The sequence below is a fragment of the Bombyx mandarina genome, chromosome 08 (genome assembly GCF_030267445.1).
Source record: "Bombyx mandarina strain Sakado chromosome 08, ASM3026744v2".
In the NCBI taxonomy this organism is placed as follows: Eukaryota; Metazoa; Arthropoda; class Insecta; order Lepidoptera; family Bombycidae; genus Bombyx; species Bombyx mandarina.
This window is the reverse complement of record NC_143215.1, coordinates 12,671,193-12,689,212: the sequence shown is the minus strand read 5'-3', so window position 1 is coordinate 12,689,212 and position 18,020 is coordinate 12,671,193. Positions and strand designations below refer to the sequence as shown.

At 35.6% G+C, this 18,020-nt stretch overlaps 1 protein-coding gene across 1 annotated transcript; it reads right to left on the bottom strand.

Moving 5' to 3' along the window:
* Nucleotides 1-918: 918 nt before the first annotated feature.
* Usp5 (ubiquitin specific protease 5) lies at nt 919-16,657 on the bottom strand. The gene is made up of 17 exons (XM_089729566.1): nt 16,432-16,657; nt 13,992-14,117; nt 12,801-12,986; nt 12,536-12,642; nt 12,235-12,400; nt 11,467-11,634; nt 10,732-10,893; nt 9,579-9,682; nt 8,818-8,998; nt 7,587-7,798; nt 6,588-6,710; nt 5,467-5,581; nt 5,105-5,218; nt 4,000-4,150; nt 3,151-3,363; nt 2,230-2,339; nt 919-1,650 (listed from the first exon to the last, which is right to left on the bottom strand). Exons 1-17 carry the CDS (start codon nt 16,534-16,536, stop codon nt 1,588-1,590), a joined length of 2,406 nt encoding a protein of 801 aa, XP_089585692.1. The 5' UTR covers nt 16,537-16,657; the 3' UTR covers nt 919-1,587.
* Between the last annotated feature and the right edge of the window lie 1,363 nt (nt 16,658-18,020).

Below are 18,020 nucleotides of genomic sequence, written 5' to 3'. Positions count from 1 at the left end.
TTCACTATTTTAAAAGTATTACAAATCATTATTGATGGGGTTCGAAGCAAGAGTAAATCAGCTAGTTACGCAAAAAAAAACCATAAATATATCTGCAATAATGATTTTATCAACTTTTCGGTAGGCAGCGACTTGGCTCTGCCCCTGGCATTGCTGAAGTCTATGGGCGACGGTAACCACTCACCATCAGGTGGGCCGTATGCTCGTCTGCCTACTAAGGCAATAAAATATTTAAAAAAACTTTTTTCGTTTAAACTCTCCTCCTGTAAACCTACGAATTTGGAGTTAGCGTAGTGTTCACTGACGGCATCGAAATATAAAAATTGTTGTGTACATAAACAACCTATTGCAAAGTTAAACATATTTTCTTCCATTTTACTTTGAGCTAGCTTATTATTATCTCATCTATACTAATATTATAAAGAGGAAAGATTTGTTTGTTTGTTTATTTCGAATAGGCTCCGAAACTACTGGACCGATTTGAAAAATTCATTTTCCATTAGAAGCCGACATTGTCCCTGAAGAACATAGGCTACTTTTTAAAAAAAAAAAATTATTATATTTTTTTGGTTTCATGTGTGTTTTAATGTTTCCGAAGCGAAGCGAGGGCGGGTCGCTAGTCACACAATATTTTATTAAAGCACAGCTCAACATTATTTGAAATAAGAACTGATAGTTTAGGTATGATCAATATTAAAAACAATAATAACTGTTTTATTTTGGTGAGTGTGCCAAACTAGTGCATCAATTTTAACGACATTTGGTATGGAAATAGTATAAACCCTATCAAAGAATATAAATTTCCTTTCATACTACAGCCGAGTATGAGCTTCCACCCAGACAGAACGCTACTTACTAATTAATTTATAGTGATTTGATTAATCCAGTCATATTCATACAGAAAAATAAAACAAAACATTACTAAGAGAGCATACTTTATTAATATTTTCGTTGTTTATCATTAATTCAGGAACACTATGTTTCATTAATCATGCAAATTGAATAACACAGTACAAAAACTGAAAAAATATCAAATACATTTTAATTTTTAACATTTGTATATTAATTTATTACAAAGAAAGCAAAGAAATACAAAGAACAAACAAATAAATGCTATACATTTAAGATTCACACTGGAACGAATACACTGTTAAAAATTATACTAAACATTGTAACAATGTTAAATCAATGATGGATGTATTTTCAAACTAATGGATTTTCTAATGAGTTTCAATGATATTTTAAATTACCAGGTAACATACATTGCATTAATTTCTAAGACAAATATAAATTATTATTGCTTTAGTTGCAAAGGCATACCTTAAGGCAAAAAGTTAAGCTATGTATGTCAGTATGACAATATGTATACTTGACGTAGTATAAAACTCTTTAATGACAGAGGCAGTGCACACATTTGTGCCTCTGGTAAACTTAAATTATCATTGACGAAAATAATAATTTAAACCTTACTTTTTTATTTACTAAATAAATAATACCTAATTTTGTTATTTTTGTTAAATCTCTTACATTTTCAAACAGTCTAACGAGCCAATACGTATTTGGTTGTATATATCAATGACTCTGAAATCATAGCCTCTCATATAAATATAAATAACCAAGATCTTTGGGCGGATTCTCTGAGAGGGCAACCTGGAAGAAAAAAAATTGATTAGATTAGAGTGTACTATATTGTACATCAATCTAATAATAAAAACAAAAAATATTTTTGGGTTAAATCATTTCAATTTGTTCAATCATGTTAAAAATCTGTATACGAAAATTGTTATAGGTACATTACAAATCGTATATATTATGAATTGTATACGGTACTGGTATATGTCATTTTGTATTTTACTTAGACATCAGTGTTATCTGATATTTTTGTAAGACTAAAATATTTCTGTTATTTTATTTCATTTTTAGCAGCAAACTATCTTATGTGGCGTCATTTACTGTATTATGCATGATTCAATCTAACAAAGTTTGTCTCATTTTGGTATCAATGGAGAAAACGTAACAGATCGTAAGAATTCTGATAAACTAATTTATAGTATAAGGTACATTATTTTTGTTTAACAGCAAAATATTTATAGAATTCCTTTCTTAAATTATAGAAACGTTCATTTACTGTTAAGCAAAATGAAAATACACACCAACAAATACCAACCAATTGCTTTATTTGGGGGATAAGTTCTCGTCAGCATTCTTTTAAATTTTCTATTAACATACCTTATTGTCGTTGAATATGACCCATCTTCCTTCATGGAGTATGTGACACACATAATGACCAACCATTGTAGAAGTGCCCATATGGGATATAAATGCTATTAGTTTGTATTCTGAAATTAATAGATACATAAGATGAGTCGACTATTATCAAAGCCGGCAATGTGACTTTTGGACAATTATTCGTAAATCAGAAAAACGAATTATTAAATTTGTATTCCATTGGCAGTCACAAAACTCTTCTGAACAACATCTTAGATAAATAACAGGTTAAGTATTAACCACATTAACATTAATGCAGGTTTTGAACCGTATTCTTTGAAGGAGACGATTATATTCAAATCAATCTGTATTGACATATCAATAAATTTTTTTTGTCCAAATGCACAGATTGCCACCTTTTATAAAAAACGACTCAGATGTAGATTAGAAGATAACTATGGAAAGTATCATAGATCTTCGAGATATCTTTATAAGAAATGCAATATATATTTAGCTTTACTTTTACATAAAGTAAAAATTGTAAAATACAGCATCATTAGCTTGATGATGTTTGAGGATATGACATCATATAAGCCTGAATAAATGTTCAGATTTATAACGAAGATTATTTTAACATGTAAACATCAAGACTGATTTTATTGGTGATAGGACCTCTTGTGAGTCTGCACAAGTAGGTACCACCACCCTGCCTATTTCTGCCGTGAAGCAGTAATGCGTTTCGGTTTGAAGGGTGGGGCAGCCGTTGTGACTATACTGATATGAGTTCTAGGGAGAACTCATATCTCAAGGTGGGTGGCAGCATTCACGTTATATATGTCTATGGGCTCCGGTAACCACTTAGCACGAGGTGGGCTGTAAGCTCGTCCACCCATCTATGCAATACAAATAAAAATAAAACAGATAAATATATAAAACACTAACTTTCTGGTCCGTCCCTACATCCAAGTGTCCTGTCAGGTCCCGGGGTGGGTTCGTCCAGGTCGAGTTGATCAGCGCGACTGAAGATCCAGTCAAGCGCTCGTGTGACGTCACCGCCCGTGGCCCCAAGCGCGCGGACCACCTGAGCCCGAGTGAATCCCATACTCATTATCTGCTCCACGCTTGCTTCATCAACGTTGGCACCGACGGCCGCATCTGTACGTTGTAAATTATTATTAAAGGTGTCAAATAATTAAACCGGGCTCTGGGTTTTACCTATCCGTACGAAGTGGCCACAGGTAGAACTCATATCTCAAGGTGGGTGGCGAATTTACGTTGTAGATGTCTATGGGCTCCAGTGACCACTTAACACCAGGTGGGCTGTGAGCTCGTCCAACCATCTAAGCAATAAAAAAAAAGTACTTTCATTTTTAAAAGCTTTTGAATAAGCTGGTATGAATCGTCATCAGGTTTGAGCCCCGTGAGCTCACCTACAAAAGTTAGGGTTACGCTGACATAGCCTCTCAAGGCTCTCAGCTTAGGTAGGAAAAAAAAAAAAAAAAAAGGTATGAATAGAGTATTGATCGTTTTCGTTTCTTGTCTGTAGTTGTTAAAACTTTACTATAACTTTAACTAAAATAATAATAATGAAATGAATACTAAAATTTAAGTAGAATTATGGACAAATTGTTAAGCTGTACCAGTTGCAAAACTACGTGGGTAGGTGTATAAATTGTATTATACTTATATATTTACAAAAAACCTAGCAATATTAGATAGCTTTAAAGACGTACGCAAAACAGGCGGTAAGCTGAAGCCTCTACATTCGTTAGTTGCAGTTTAAAAACATACCCGACGGCTTAGAGCCAGGCGGTTCAAACTTATGTTCAAAGTCCCAATCGGTCATGTGTTCCATGAGCCAGTTGGACGCGGCTTCGATACCAGAGTTGTTGGTGTAGTACAAAGATTTCTTGCACGCTTCCACCGGGAACCCCATGTCGAGCTGTCGAACGAAGCATTTTATTACTTTTAAAACTACAAACATGACAAACTGCTTAAAAACGATTCTTAATTATCTCATCTGTTATAGTCATATCAGATACTAGCTGTACCCGTCCGCTTCGCTGGGCATTTAAAATTAAAATTATTATTTCTCACCCCCACAAAGATTCTCATCATTAACGCCCCCGCATCTGGTGTAGGGAGTCCAACACTCATATTAATTAACCTATCCATTAAGTATATGTATTTTCTACATGGATACCAAGTTTCAAGTCAATCGGATGCATGGTTCAGTAGTTATAACGGAACATCCGTAAAAGCCACTGTAGATTTACATATTAGTATAGATAGATACAGGTTTATAGACATCTTTGGCAGGAACAGAGGCGACACAGTGCTCTGGAATGGTTGACCTCCAATAGGGGCGGCGATCACTCCTAGTATACGCCTCACCAGCGTTCGCAGGCAACTACTAATGTGAACTAACCATATTAGAATTCAGTTGAAAGATCAATGTCTTGATCCGATGGGTTCATACTATCCTAATAAACGGAATACGTCATTGTCAATCCGAAACAGGCAATTCAATGGTACTGACGCGCGTGAACACAAAACCCAGCCAAAAAGTAGCATTACAAAAGGATGAATTATGAGGAAAGTCGAGAACTAAACTGATTGGCATTAAGGTTAATTATTGTTTTATTGCTGGCCGTACCGTTACTATGTATGTAAAGTGTGTTACGGCTGTCACACGCTCCAGACTATACATACAAACATCAACTGTGGTTGATGTTTATAATTTCTTCATCCTACTGCGACAAAAATAAATTCGTTGTTGATTTTTAAGTTATTAGGATTAGAATTTTGAAATAAAAGGGATCACAATAAGATATGTTTCAATCCCACATTGAAGCTATCAGAATCAAAGACTCTGTTAGAGAACAACGGAACTGACCAGTTGTGACAGTAATACTTCATCGTATGTAGGAGCTGGGGTGTCAGGGGATGCCTCGGGCAGCTGCTTCTCGTCAGGCTGCAACCCTCGTCCACGAAGGCTGCTTAGATCCACCTGTAGTAATGTAAAATAAATATTTATTAAGAGTTATAACTAGCCAATTAAAATATCAGTTTGAATAAATACAGTCGTTGACCCCCAGTAATAAAGATGATTCGCTGAAGGTTCACACTATGAGATTAAAATATTCGATATGGCATCTCATTAATTTCTGCATTTTTGTAGCGGTGCCAGTAAGTACCTTCCGAATGTTAATAATAAATTATAATTTATAAGATTTTCATAAATATAATGAAATTAACCTCCCAAGGCATGTCCACGGCCACGTCAAGTTTTGCAGGGGTCCAATCTTCTTTGATAGTAAACTTTTTAAGTTGTATCAGGAGGTAGTCAGGAAACGTCGCTAGTCGAGTTATTCTGAAATGAGACAAGTACTTTTATGAATAATGGTTTCGAATATGTACTTTGAGTGTGTTCACTCACGTAAGGCGGTCCGCGACAACGTGGTGCGGCTAAAGGCACTTTTTTTTTTATTGCTTATAAGGTTGGACTAGCTCACAGTCCACCTTACTGGAGCCCATAGACATCTACAACGTAAATGCGCCACCCACCTTGAGATATAAGTTCTAAGTTCTCAGTATACTTACAACGGCTACCCCACCTTTCAAACCGAAACGCATTATTGCTTCACGGTAGAAATAGGCAGAGATCCTACCACCAGTAAACGGTACGGCACGGGCTGTAGTTGAATTTGGGCTACTCATTCTTCCTCCAATTTTTATAAAATTAAATTAAAATAAAAAATTGGACGCCTACGATGGGCAGGATGCCAATACAACTGCTATATGGCAAACCAGAGGGCCGCAGAAGTCGTGGCAGACCCAAACTCCGATGGTTACATGGTGTAGAGCATGACCTCAAAGCTATCGGTGTCAGGAACTGGAAGGAGAAAGCCCTGAGCATAGCAGTCTGGAGAGACATACTGGACCAGGCTAAGGCCCACCCTGGACTGTAAGGCCTAAGATGAAGATGATAATTCTTCCTCCAAATATGGTATCTGACAATCCCTAGTTGCAAACGCGATGCACAGGATGTCGTCATTATGAATGTTATGTTTATATGTTAAGTTAAACTACCAATTATTTGATCGCACGGAAACATATGATGTGATTCGGTATATTATTCAAACTTATACTTTAAAAATCTCACTCTTTTAACTCAGTTTATTTATATAAATATTTTACAACTTTCTTGTTATGCTGACAACAAAATGCAAATCTTGCAGGAGATATGTTCAGCCAAAAGTCGGTCGGTGGAATGTCTTAATTGAGAACTTGTTTGTAAGATTCTTTAGAGATATTAGTGCAATTCAAATTTCACATTGCGGTGGATATATTCTGACCTCCCAGCATTTTCGACTCACTTATGTGCGGTGACTTTCTTGTTTACAGCACTACTGAAGAACTGCTCAATTGTCTCCTCCCTCATGAAACTCTCCAAGCAGGCCTTGAACGGAATGTGTGGTCTCACCACCAGGGCCGGATCTCTGTAAAAAGTTTACGATATTGTACAGGTAATGTCTAGGCAGTACTGTGTCCTTGCCAGTATCACCAATGTCGTTACGTCAGAGCAAAATAATGCAGTAGTCATTCTCTGTTAAATTGGCACAACGAAACAGAAATATAAACTAGAGCTGAGTAATTAAATTGACAACAAGTAAATTAAGCTTGTTAAGTTAAAAATAACATTAACATAGTTAAGATGGATTCTGTAATTTATTTTCGTTACAACTACACACAGTGAAAAATAGCAGTAACAAACACCTCAAGCACCGGTCACCATTCTCGTCGAACCCGTCGCTTGCGACGAAGGGCACGACGAGTAAATTAACCCTCAGACACAGCCCACTGAGTTTCTCAGATTTGGCTAGTTTGATAGCTATATAGATATTTGTAGATTTGGAAGTCCAGAGAAGGTTTAAAAGGTAGATAAATATGAAAAGGCTCGGAATTAACTAAAAATAACAATTTTGTTTTTCCTTTGACGTGTCCCCCGCCGGACGGATCCTTTTTGTTAGTTTTAAGTTTATTTTACACAAAAGTTTAGGTCTTTTATTTATCGATTGAGGCACAAAGTCTGCCGGGTCAGCTAGTTCACAATATATCGACGCTTGAAAGGCAAACGTGACTAAGCGACAATAACTGCTTTGTACATAAATGATAGGCAATAACCATATTCGATACGCTAAAAAAATATATTTCTAGGTCTATTAAAATCATTTCAATCCTACAGCTAGATTCGTTAGAATAAAAAAATTTTCAGGTATTTCAACTCTAAATCAGTATACTGTAAAGTTCACGCATTGTCGCTTAGTCACGTTTGTCAAGCGTCGATATATATGATACAAATGTTAATGACTCACAATCTCTGACCACTGGCTTCGGCCTGGGCCCGTCTGGCCTCGTACTGCTGGACCTGCTCCACGTTGGTGGCAGCGGAGAGGGGCACGGGCAGCGGCAGATGATGTTCGGCTCTCGTGGTGTACCTCACGCAGTTCGACTCCGAGCACTTGATGCGCTCCTCCACTGCGAACTTCAAGCAGTCCGCAGGGTTCGGCTTGTGACGGCTGTTTCGCTGTTGATTAGATTTTAACATGCACTCTTCGATATTCATACTATTAACAAAACGGGTCTAGGACACACTAACACGAAACACAGTTAATTTAAACCAGTAGAACTATAAATATTATATTTATCGAAGATTTCATATTCATGTTGTACTTACTACTTACTATCAGATCTAAGAAATAGTTTTTAGCTACCAAATTAATTCGTTATGCTTTCATTTCATACTTATACATCGTATATTTACTTACAAATTATGCATCATGTATCTATATAAATCTACAGTGGTTTTTCCGGATGTTCCGTTATAACTACTGAACCATGCATCCGATTGACTTGAAACTTGGTATCCATGTAGAAAATACAATTGATATTACGGCACATTTGTTGACATTACAACAAATGTGCCGTAATATCAATTGTTAAAATACATTTCTAACATATTATATATTATTGACATAAATTATTAATTATAGTTGCTTATTATGTATACATTTTATGGCAAATAAAAAAAAATAAAAATTAAATGAATAATATCTAATGTAATGTACCTAAATATGAATTACGGTTGTTAATAAAGGCTTCTTTATCTTTATCCTTATCTATATATTAATACGTGAAACAAAAACTTTGTATCCCTTTTTACGAAAATTGGGCGGACGGAGGAGTATGAAATTTTCCACACTTATAGAGAATATAGAGAAGAAGTGCACAATGCTAATATTTTTTTAAAATAATGCATAAAAGATACATTAAATCAATAAAGAAAACATTACACACACTACATACCATGTATTTGACGCACACACGTATGCATACTATTTATTGTCAAATTTTTGTTCTTGACGTCTGTTGTCAAATCGAGATTAAATATTGTTTGTCTTTGTTCGTATTTTTTATAGTGTAGTCTTGGCGAAATTTGTGATTATAGAAGTATAAAATACAATCATAATAGTGTACAAACTTACAATTCCAATTAATTATAGTCGAATTTCGACTACTGCGGGACCACTAGTCTTATTATGTTACCTGTAGGAGCGTCAAGAGATGCAAGTAGAACTCGTGCGCGTCCTGCTGCCGCTTGGTGGCGAACTCCGGGTGGTGCTTCCCGACGAGCTGCCGGTACATGTGCGGGCTCACCCCCAGCTGCCCCCCCTCGGGGTCCGGGGTCGAGTACCGCCCCGACAGCAGACCCACGCCCAGCTTTGCACTGCAAACGACGATTAATTACAAACATATACATATTGTTATGCGCTGGGTTTCGGGATAAATAAAATTTCTACCGAAGTATAAATTAGAGCTGTGTTAGCACTTAGAACACTTAAAACAGACAAACACTTTAAAATTCTCAATTCGGTTCGAGTAGTTCCGATTACTAAGGTCGAGACGAAATCGCTAGAATCGTCGAGAGACAATAGACGGCATTGTACTTCTCGAGCGTTCTATATGTTACTAGATACTTCGATATTCGCTCAGCCACTCGGCGACAATGGCGTTACTCTTACGGGCGTAATAATATGTTTAGGTGACATTCACTAGAGTTCACACTAATTAATGGTAGTAGGATGTCTTGTGAGTCCGCACGGGTAGGTACCACCACCCTACCTATTTCTGCCGTGCTGTTATAAGTGAGACCTTAGAGCTCATGTCTCAAAGTGTTGTAAATTGTTATGTTGTAGATGTCTATGGGCTCCGGTAACCACACAACACCAGGTGGGCCGTGAGCTCTACCACCCATCTAAGCAATAAAAAAATAATAACATAAAAGACACCACGTGACAAAGACTCACGTCTGAACATTAAAATCGTTGACCGGATCTTCGGGGAAGGTGGCGAATATCTCCGGAGCCCCCTCCACGTAGCGACGCACGAAGTCGGGCATTCGGAACATCACCTGAAACAAATAATATTTGCAGTTGTAAATTTATTATTCACTATACAATTTCGTTTAAAAAAAATACTATCTCTATAAAGCAGGCCTGGGCAAATGCCGGCCCGCGGGAGAATTTTGTCTGGCCCGTGAAGCATTGTATATATTATTATTAAAAACACAAATATTAGTTTTTGTCTACCGCTCTTTTCAGGGCCTTCTATTCGAAAATATAATTATGATAATTGAACAATAACAGTATGTATAATAGTCGCACAATATAAAATTAGAAAAAAACTGTTTTGCCCGAGGTCAAATATTGATCAGCAATGTGGCCCGACTATCAAATCATTTGCCCACCCCTGGTATAAAGGGACGAGAAGTGATATTGTTTGGAGAGAACGACAAAGGTAAGATCTTGCACTGAGCGTGTGGTTTTGCTGCGCAGACCGCGTCTCTCTGCCGAACTTGTATTTATGAGAACTTATCTTGAGAATGTCGTTAGCGGGTTTCTGCTGTATGATAGCTACTGATGCAAATTAAGGCGACGCACTTTATTTGTATGAGTTTAATTTTTTGTTACAAAATTTATCTGTCTGTCTCTTTGTACAGCTTTACTATCATCGGTCAGTAATAGAAGTTACCTTTTTCACTTCTATAGTATCTTTTAGCTAGTGTAGGTGGGTAAATTAGCTCAGACTATTTAACACAAAGCAGTTATAGCTCTTAGTTTATCAAATACATATTTTTTTTAAAGTTGATCCTGGTCAAACTATTAGGCCAGAGCAATAAAATTATCTTATTGTATTGTCATTAATATATATGCTAAGTTTCATGTTGAACAGACAATTAGAATTTGGTGCAAATTATATTGAAAGTTTTCATTGCCCAAACAGATTGTAACTGAGACTTTAGAACTGATATCTCAAGACGGATGGCGCATTTACGTCGAATTTGTCTATGGGCTCCAGTAACCACTTAACACCAGGTGGGCTGGGAGCTCGTCCACCCATGTAAGCATAAAAAAAAAGATTCTAATCAATTGGATAAAAGCGTGTCAAAGTGTCAATGACCTGTACGACGCTGTTGATGTAACAAGAGTTTCCCAAGTTGTTGAGTCCAGTGAGAGCGGGCCCGTGCAGTGGTCTTAGATCACTTCCAGATTCTTGCAAGGTATTCCATTCTCCCGAACGCTGGTTCAGCTCGAGCTCTAATTCCACCATAGATTTATCTGTCTGAAAAATTATATCATGAGAATAGGGATGGCAGCAAATAAATTATCTATATATTAAAATAATATGTGAAGCAAAAACTTTGTACCCCTTTTTACGAAAATTGCGCGGACGGAGAAGTATGAAATTTCCCACACTTGAAGAGAATATAGAGAAGGAGTGCAGAATGCTAATATTTTTTTTAAATTGTGCCTTATTAATACTTTAAAAAACACATTACACACACTACCATGTATTTGACATACACACACATATATATATACTCTTTGTTTATTGTCACTTTGTTATTGCTTCAAGTCTGTGGGCAAATTGAGAATAGGTTAATAGGTATTGTTTATCTTTATATTTATTTGTCTATAGTGTAGTCGTAATCTGTGATTACAGAAGTATCTTTGAAAATAGATCCTTAATAATGTTCAAACTTATAATTTCTATTAATTATAGTCGAATTTCGACTACTGCGGGACCACTAATAACAATGAAAAACTTTGCAAAAAATTGTTCCAATGTTGCTTAAGTCTCAAGAAACATATAGAGGTTTGGCTGTGCAAAAATATTTGTGTCTATCGAGCATACCTTCTGCAGCTGCTGTACATTGATCCCAAAGTGTTTGAGGTGATCAGCGAGAAATGGGTCTTCCACCATATCATCTTCAGCGTACGAAAAAACATCTCCTTTTCCTTCAGCGGTAATGGTTCCCAGCTTGACAGCGAGTGGATAGCCTGTCTCTCTGTAGTGTTCTACCTGAAATAAAATGCAATCTATATATTATAAGGAGGCAAACACATAACATTTGAATACCATTTTCTGAACTGTTCTAAATAGTAAGCGGGTGAATGAGTCACCGGTCATTGGTTTCAGGTAGTGGTGGCATTAGTGAAGATCATAGACATCACAACGTCAACCCCGCCATCTAGACAGTTAAAGACTCAATTGTAGTTAACCCATGACTACTTGATACTTCGTAACCGAATCGTATTTACTACCCATACAGGTTTGCAATACATCCTATCACCAGTACATGTCAGTTGGCAATCACAGTTAGTTAATATCGACGGATAGAAATTTTAGTAAAATACAAATAAAAAACGTTAACATCAATGACTTAGAAAGCAAAATGTATTAAATAAATATATAAAATAAGTAAACTTGAGGGTGACAATTAAAAAGTGGTTTACAATTTTCAACCTAATTTTTCTGGCAATAGAGAGAGATTATTGCACATAAAAAGGTGGACAGGACTAAAATGAATATTTTTTAAATTAAAAGTTAAAGAATACTTTTTAATGTGAAGGCATCACATTCAAAAGTGCTTCCAGTAGATATAAGTGCATTTGTACTTACAGCATGATCATTCCCTCCGGTGCCATCGAAGAAGCGACGTCCGCAAAGTATGGACCCATCAGTCAGGTTCAACCAGAGGTTATTAGTCAGGTCACACTTCTCACATTTCCATCCAGATGGAGGTATACGGATACCATTGTCCAGCTGTTTGAGGTTAACAGAGTGTCTGGAAGAGTATTCAGTTAAAATTTAGTAAAATAGTCATTGGTACACAGTAGTTTGGCTGTGTCTGATAGACATCAGATAACCAGGTGGACATAAAAAGAAATTAAGTTCAAATTTTATTTTAAAAAACTCTTACACAGAAACTTCACGTTTTTCACCATCCCAGGTGCCTTGTAATGCTGCCAATTCTGCGATTTTGAATGGTGATTCTGCATCGATAACAGCTTGAACTGATTTCTTTACCTGAGAATCAAAACTTCTACATATAGTATTTATAACTATAGTATTTAAATTGCATTGTTTTATAAGAAATTACATTATCTGTACATGGTGTGCTGTGTAATAATATGTACTATATATAAAAAGCTTGAAACTTTACTCGATTGATTTGAACAACTTACAGGTTCTGGTAAATTAGGATCAGGCCATGGGAATGTGTGAAATCCTGGTAGCACCACCACACTGTGATGATCAGTGTATGTAAATTTAGGTTTTCCACATTCAGGATCAAAGCCTCCCTCAACTCCTATGGCGAGCCTGGTGATCTTCTTCTCGGGACCATCGCCTGTTTGCTCTGGTTCAGGGATCTGCAATAAAAACATAAAAAAATTTATACATTTTAGAGGGTTTTTGTTGAGTGTTCGAAAGGTAGTGGATATAATATCTTGGAATGATACTAAAGTATTGAGCTCATGAATTATGGAGAGCGTTTTTTTAATTTTGCTTAGATGGTTGGGTGAGCTCACAGCTCACCTGGTGTTAGATGGTTACTGCCCCACCCTTCAAACCAAAACGCATTACTGCTTCACGGCAGAAATAAGCAGAGCGGTGGTAACTACCCGTGCGGACTCACAAAAAGTCCTACCACCAGTAATTATGCAAATTATAAATTTGCAGGTTCGATTTTATTACAAGATGTTATTCCTTCAACGGGGGAGGTCAATCGTGACCATTTGTAAAGTACGTATTTCATTGGTACCAGCCTGCGGGATTCGAACACCGGCGCATCGCTCAATACAAATGCACCAGACGTCTTATCCTTTAGGCCACGACGATTTCATTTAATTTAGTTCAATCCGACCCTTGGAAGACACAAGTTTGCACATTAAATGCGAATAAAGACCAATTTATGAAGCGCTGCAATTCCAGAGTGCCTGCAACCATTCGAGTTACTGGGATTCTTCAGCATGAAATAGCACCGTGTTCCATATCCGTCATTTGGCACGTAACGTGAAGTTGGCTTGAATATTGTTGCGAATCCTTAGCAGAGCGAAGGGATACTTTACGCCTGCACAAATACTTTTCCTTTACAATGCATAGGTCCGAACTCGTGTGTACTACTACTGGTTAAGGAGGTTTCCCGAATACCACCTACTTGATTCCTTACAGAAAAGACCAATTTTGAAGTTCAGGAAGTAAGGATGTCGTTATATTCGAATTCCTAATATATATATTTTTAGACCGGTCTTTGTGGCGAAGCTTGGGGGAGGCCTATGTCCAGCAGTGGACGTCCATGGGCTGATAGGAGGAGGATATTTTAGTTTTACAATTATGATGTTTATCTGTGAACCACAACAATGTCAAAAACTTACTGGTTGTTTCTCTCTTCTGATATGTAAGAAGACGGCGTTTCCGGTTTTCTGGAAATACTGTTCAACGTAATTGCGCCCGAATCCCAAGAATGACACCAGGGACACATAGAGACCCGTCTCGGATTCCTGTGAAAAGTAAATATATATAATGTAACTAGTTTCAATGTGAATATGGAACTATCCATCGAATTTATATTGCTATAGTATGTGCTGTGCATTTGCTTAACAAATTTATGAATTTTAAGTATGCCTTTCACTCAGGAAATGGAAAATCAATATTTTATCTGCCTTATGCTGATAACAAAATAAAAAAGCATACAAACACCCCTATAACAATTTGCATGTAGATAATGTAGCATAGGGGTACCTGACACACTTGAAATTCAAACTTCAAGACAGAAACACTAAAAATGTCTCTTGCCATTGATTTGTATTTGGGAACGTTTTTAGTATTATGTGGATTTGTTCTGAGCCTTGTAAACTTAAAAAGGCTGATAAAAGAGAATAACTTGCTTCCTAAAGTATTACTTTCAGAAAATTTAATACTAATCTGTATCGGCTTAGCTTTTATTACCCGTTTTATACACAACATGAACCCTAGTGATGTTACAATTAGTGACATTCAAGAGAAAATATCAAATAAATATAATTCTATGCATTGTGGTTTTCCAGCTGTCTTGACAAGTTACGGGCCGTTAATAGTTTCTTTAGTGAATAGTTTTCTAAGTTTACTAATAGACAACTATATGCACTACAGAATTTTAGCTGATGCAAAGAAAAAGGAAAACGAAGACACTGTACAAGAAATAGGAGAAAATTTACACAATGAAGAAACATCCTGCTTCAGAGTTACAACATTTTGTAAGGAATATGTCTCTTATATCATGATAGCTGGACAATGGACCATTCCTATTGTACTCGCATTATCAATGTACCCAGTCAATACCAAAGAGAAAGTATTGAGTGAAGTACGAGACTTAGATACTTTATGTATGAACATGATGGATTTAAGGAATGATAACTGTTCATATGAAGCATTGTCAGACGATTTACGAATCTCAATTTCTACAGAAAACTACTTAGAAGTATATGAAAACCTATCTAATGTTGGAAACACATCAGACAATATTCAATCTGTGTTAAAAAATATTTATGACATTATATTGAATTTTAATAATGATACAGTATCGTTTAATGTCACAAGTGCTCCGTTAATACGAAAACCAAAACAATTCTGGAAATGTAGAAAAGTGTGTTATTTAGAGAACAAAAAGCTGCTTGTGTATATGTTTGTTTTGGTAATGATAAGTTTCTTTGTACCAATAACCGTTTCCACTATTATATTAACCAAAATTCATGTTATGGCTATTAAAAGACCAAATATCAAGACATATGTAAGCAGGGAATTATTGTACAACATCTTGTTCTGGAGTCCAGTTGTGTTAGATACGTTAATGTCCATTATTTTATGTTCATACTCAATGAACGGTACGAGAACGTCAATTTTTAATGTGGTAGCCAATGTTTATCAAGCAATCAAGAATTTTATGAACACAAAATACTTTAAGGGGAACACAGTAAATCCAATAGTTTAGTTAAATTTTATCAAATTGAATGTATTTAATTTTGTTTTTCAGCACAATGAGGTTTTCAGTTCATTAATTATATAATTTTATTTAGAATTTCTACCATATTACTATTGTTATGGGCATAAATAGTATTATTTATAGTGCTGTTTATAATTGTCTTTTGTTCTAAATGGATGTTTATAAATTATTTAGTTAGAACTGTAGATGTGTGCTCGTGATGATTACCACATATGATGAAAGCAATTGCCAGAATAAACAATTTCTGCCGTAAAGGAATGGACAGCTATTTTTAATCAGAGTTATTATACTATTTCTGGTCAAATAAATCTAAACGATTTTTTATTTATTTTGGGAATTCCTCTTTCTTATCCAAGTAATTAAAATAATATTATATGTTACTTTCACAAAACTACAATGATTGAGAGTTATTGACCAATTAATATTTTATGCAGCTTAAAATAAATTTATATACAATCATAGTGAATTAGAATACGGTACAAACAAAAATCGCGATCAAGGATCATAAATAACCAACATTAAAAAATCTCAGCAGCTGCCATGGGCAATAAACAATAAAACTAAATATCATTGGCTTAAATTATTTGTCAATACAATTTGTAAAAGCTTTCATTATATTGTAAGTCAATTATTATCAATATGATACTGTGAGGTAAAGATTTGGTGAAACTTCGTGTTGGTGTGTACATACTTATGTACAACCACATATTCAATTTTCATGAAATAAATTGCGGCCTCTACACGTTTGTATTTTTTCGTTTTAGAAAATAAATTAATTGATAGATGAGGTAAAACCATTAAATACAGAGGTTAGAAAAAAAAATGCAACTCACCGGGTTGTCAAAAGAATATACACATTCGTCTTTGTACACAAGCTGATGCGGTCCTGGCAATTTAATTTTAGATAAATGAGACGTTAATAAGCTTAACGATGCCATATCGATAACGGTGCTTTAAGGATTCTATCAATAGCTAGAGAAATTTAATTTTTTTGTTAAAACTTCTAATATTTAACCTGACACGGCGTCGCACTAAAAATACCTTCTTTACAGTAAAGGCCTGGATTCTAGTCTTTTAAGCCAAGTCTTGTAGCGCAGCGAAATAAAACGCACTACATTTTAATTTGGGAAACTAAATTACTATGATGAATTGACATGCAATTGAATTAAATTAGATGATAATAATAAACCATATACATAAAAAAGTTATAATTTACCGATGATTTAAGTGATGGCACTAAATTTTTTTTGATAACAGTTGCTGCAATTGTTGCTTTCTAACCTGAATTTGTGTAGTCATATCTAGGTAAAATGGTAATTTTTGCAGTACATTTTATCAACAAATACACAAAGTCACCGTTTACTGGAATCTTTAATATCAAGTGTAATAACTAATAACTATATAGTGGAGTACTCTGGGGATCCTAAGGATTTAACTAGAACTCCGGCTATCCGAGTACTTGAATACACAAGTATTTGACCTAAGCTGGATCTAACTTGACGCACTCCTGATGGTTACATTTTAACCAATTTCAGTACTGTTGTACGCCACTAGTTCTAAGTTCTAACGCTAGCGGCAGCCAAAGCATAAACCATGTATCCGCTAAATCGTCAGAGTTCGAGGAAGAGTTAGCCCATATTATTAGATGTATTGCTGAGCGGCTCTTTTCAGTACCTATACTATCATTCGTCAGATATTAGCAATTAGCAACCTCCCTGACCTGACCTTTTGGGTTGAGTCCTCAAATTTGTGCACCCGTCCTGTTGAAGCTGCAAAAGGCTACAAGCATCCTACATCCCAAAAAAACTCTGACGCGATACGGAGCATCATTAATTTGAACTTTGAACAATTGCATTGTAGAGACTAGAGCAAACCGAGTTTGAGAATTAAACATTGACTAAGCCTATAGTCGGATTTTTTATTAGACGAAGTCAACAGACGTTTACCGTGTTGTCAGTTTTTGATGAAATAAAAATAGTGTTGTGACAAAGTGAACGATTGAAAAAACTCCTGAATTAATGAAATTGCCTCGATTGTCTAGTGAATAGTTGGTGTGCCGAATTGCCGATATCGGGTACGGGGTTCGAATTTTAGGCGTGCTTTCTACATACCAACGAGTTTTCGACGAAATATTATGTTCCTATAGTATCTACCTGTACTGAATACCGAGTGTTTTAAACATTAAGAAAAAAAATTGCGAGGAAGCTTGTAAGACTGTCTTATTTCCAATACATCATATAGTTGAAACTATAGATGTATAAAATATAACAATTAAAGGTAGGTAATGAAAATAAAAAAACTGATTGTAGTTACATACTACTAGTAACATATATTGGAGCACTTTAATACAATTTTATTGTAAAATATAAATAATATTCTTTTATAGTTTGAAATTAATGATTAACTCTTCACACTCATTGTT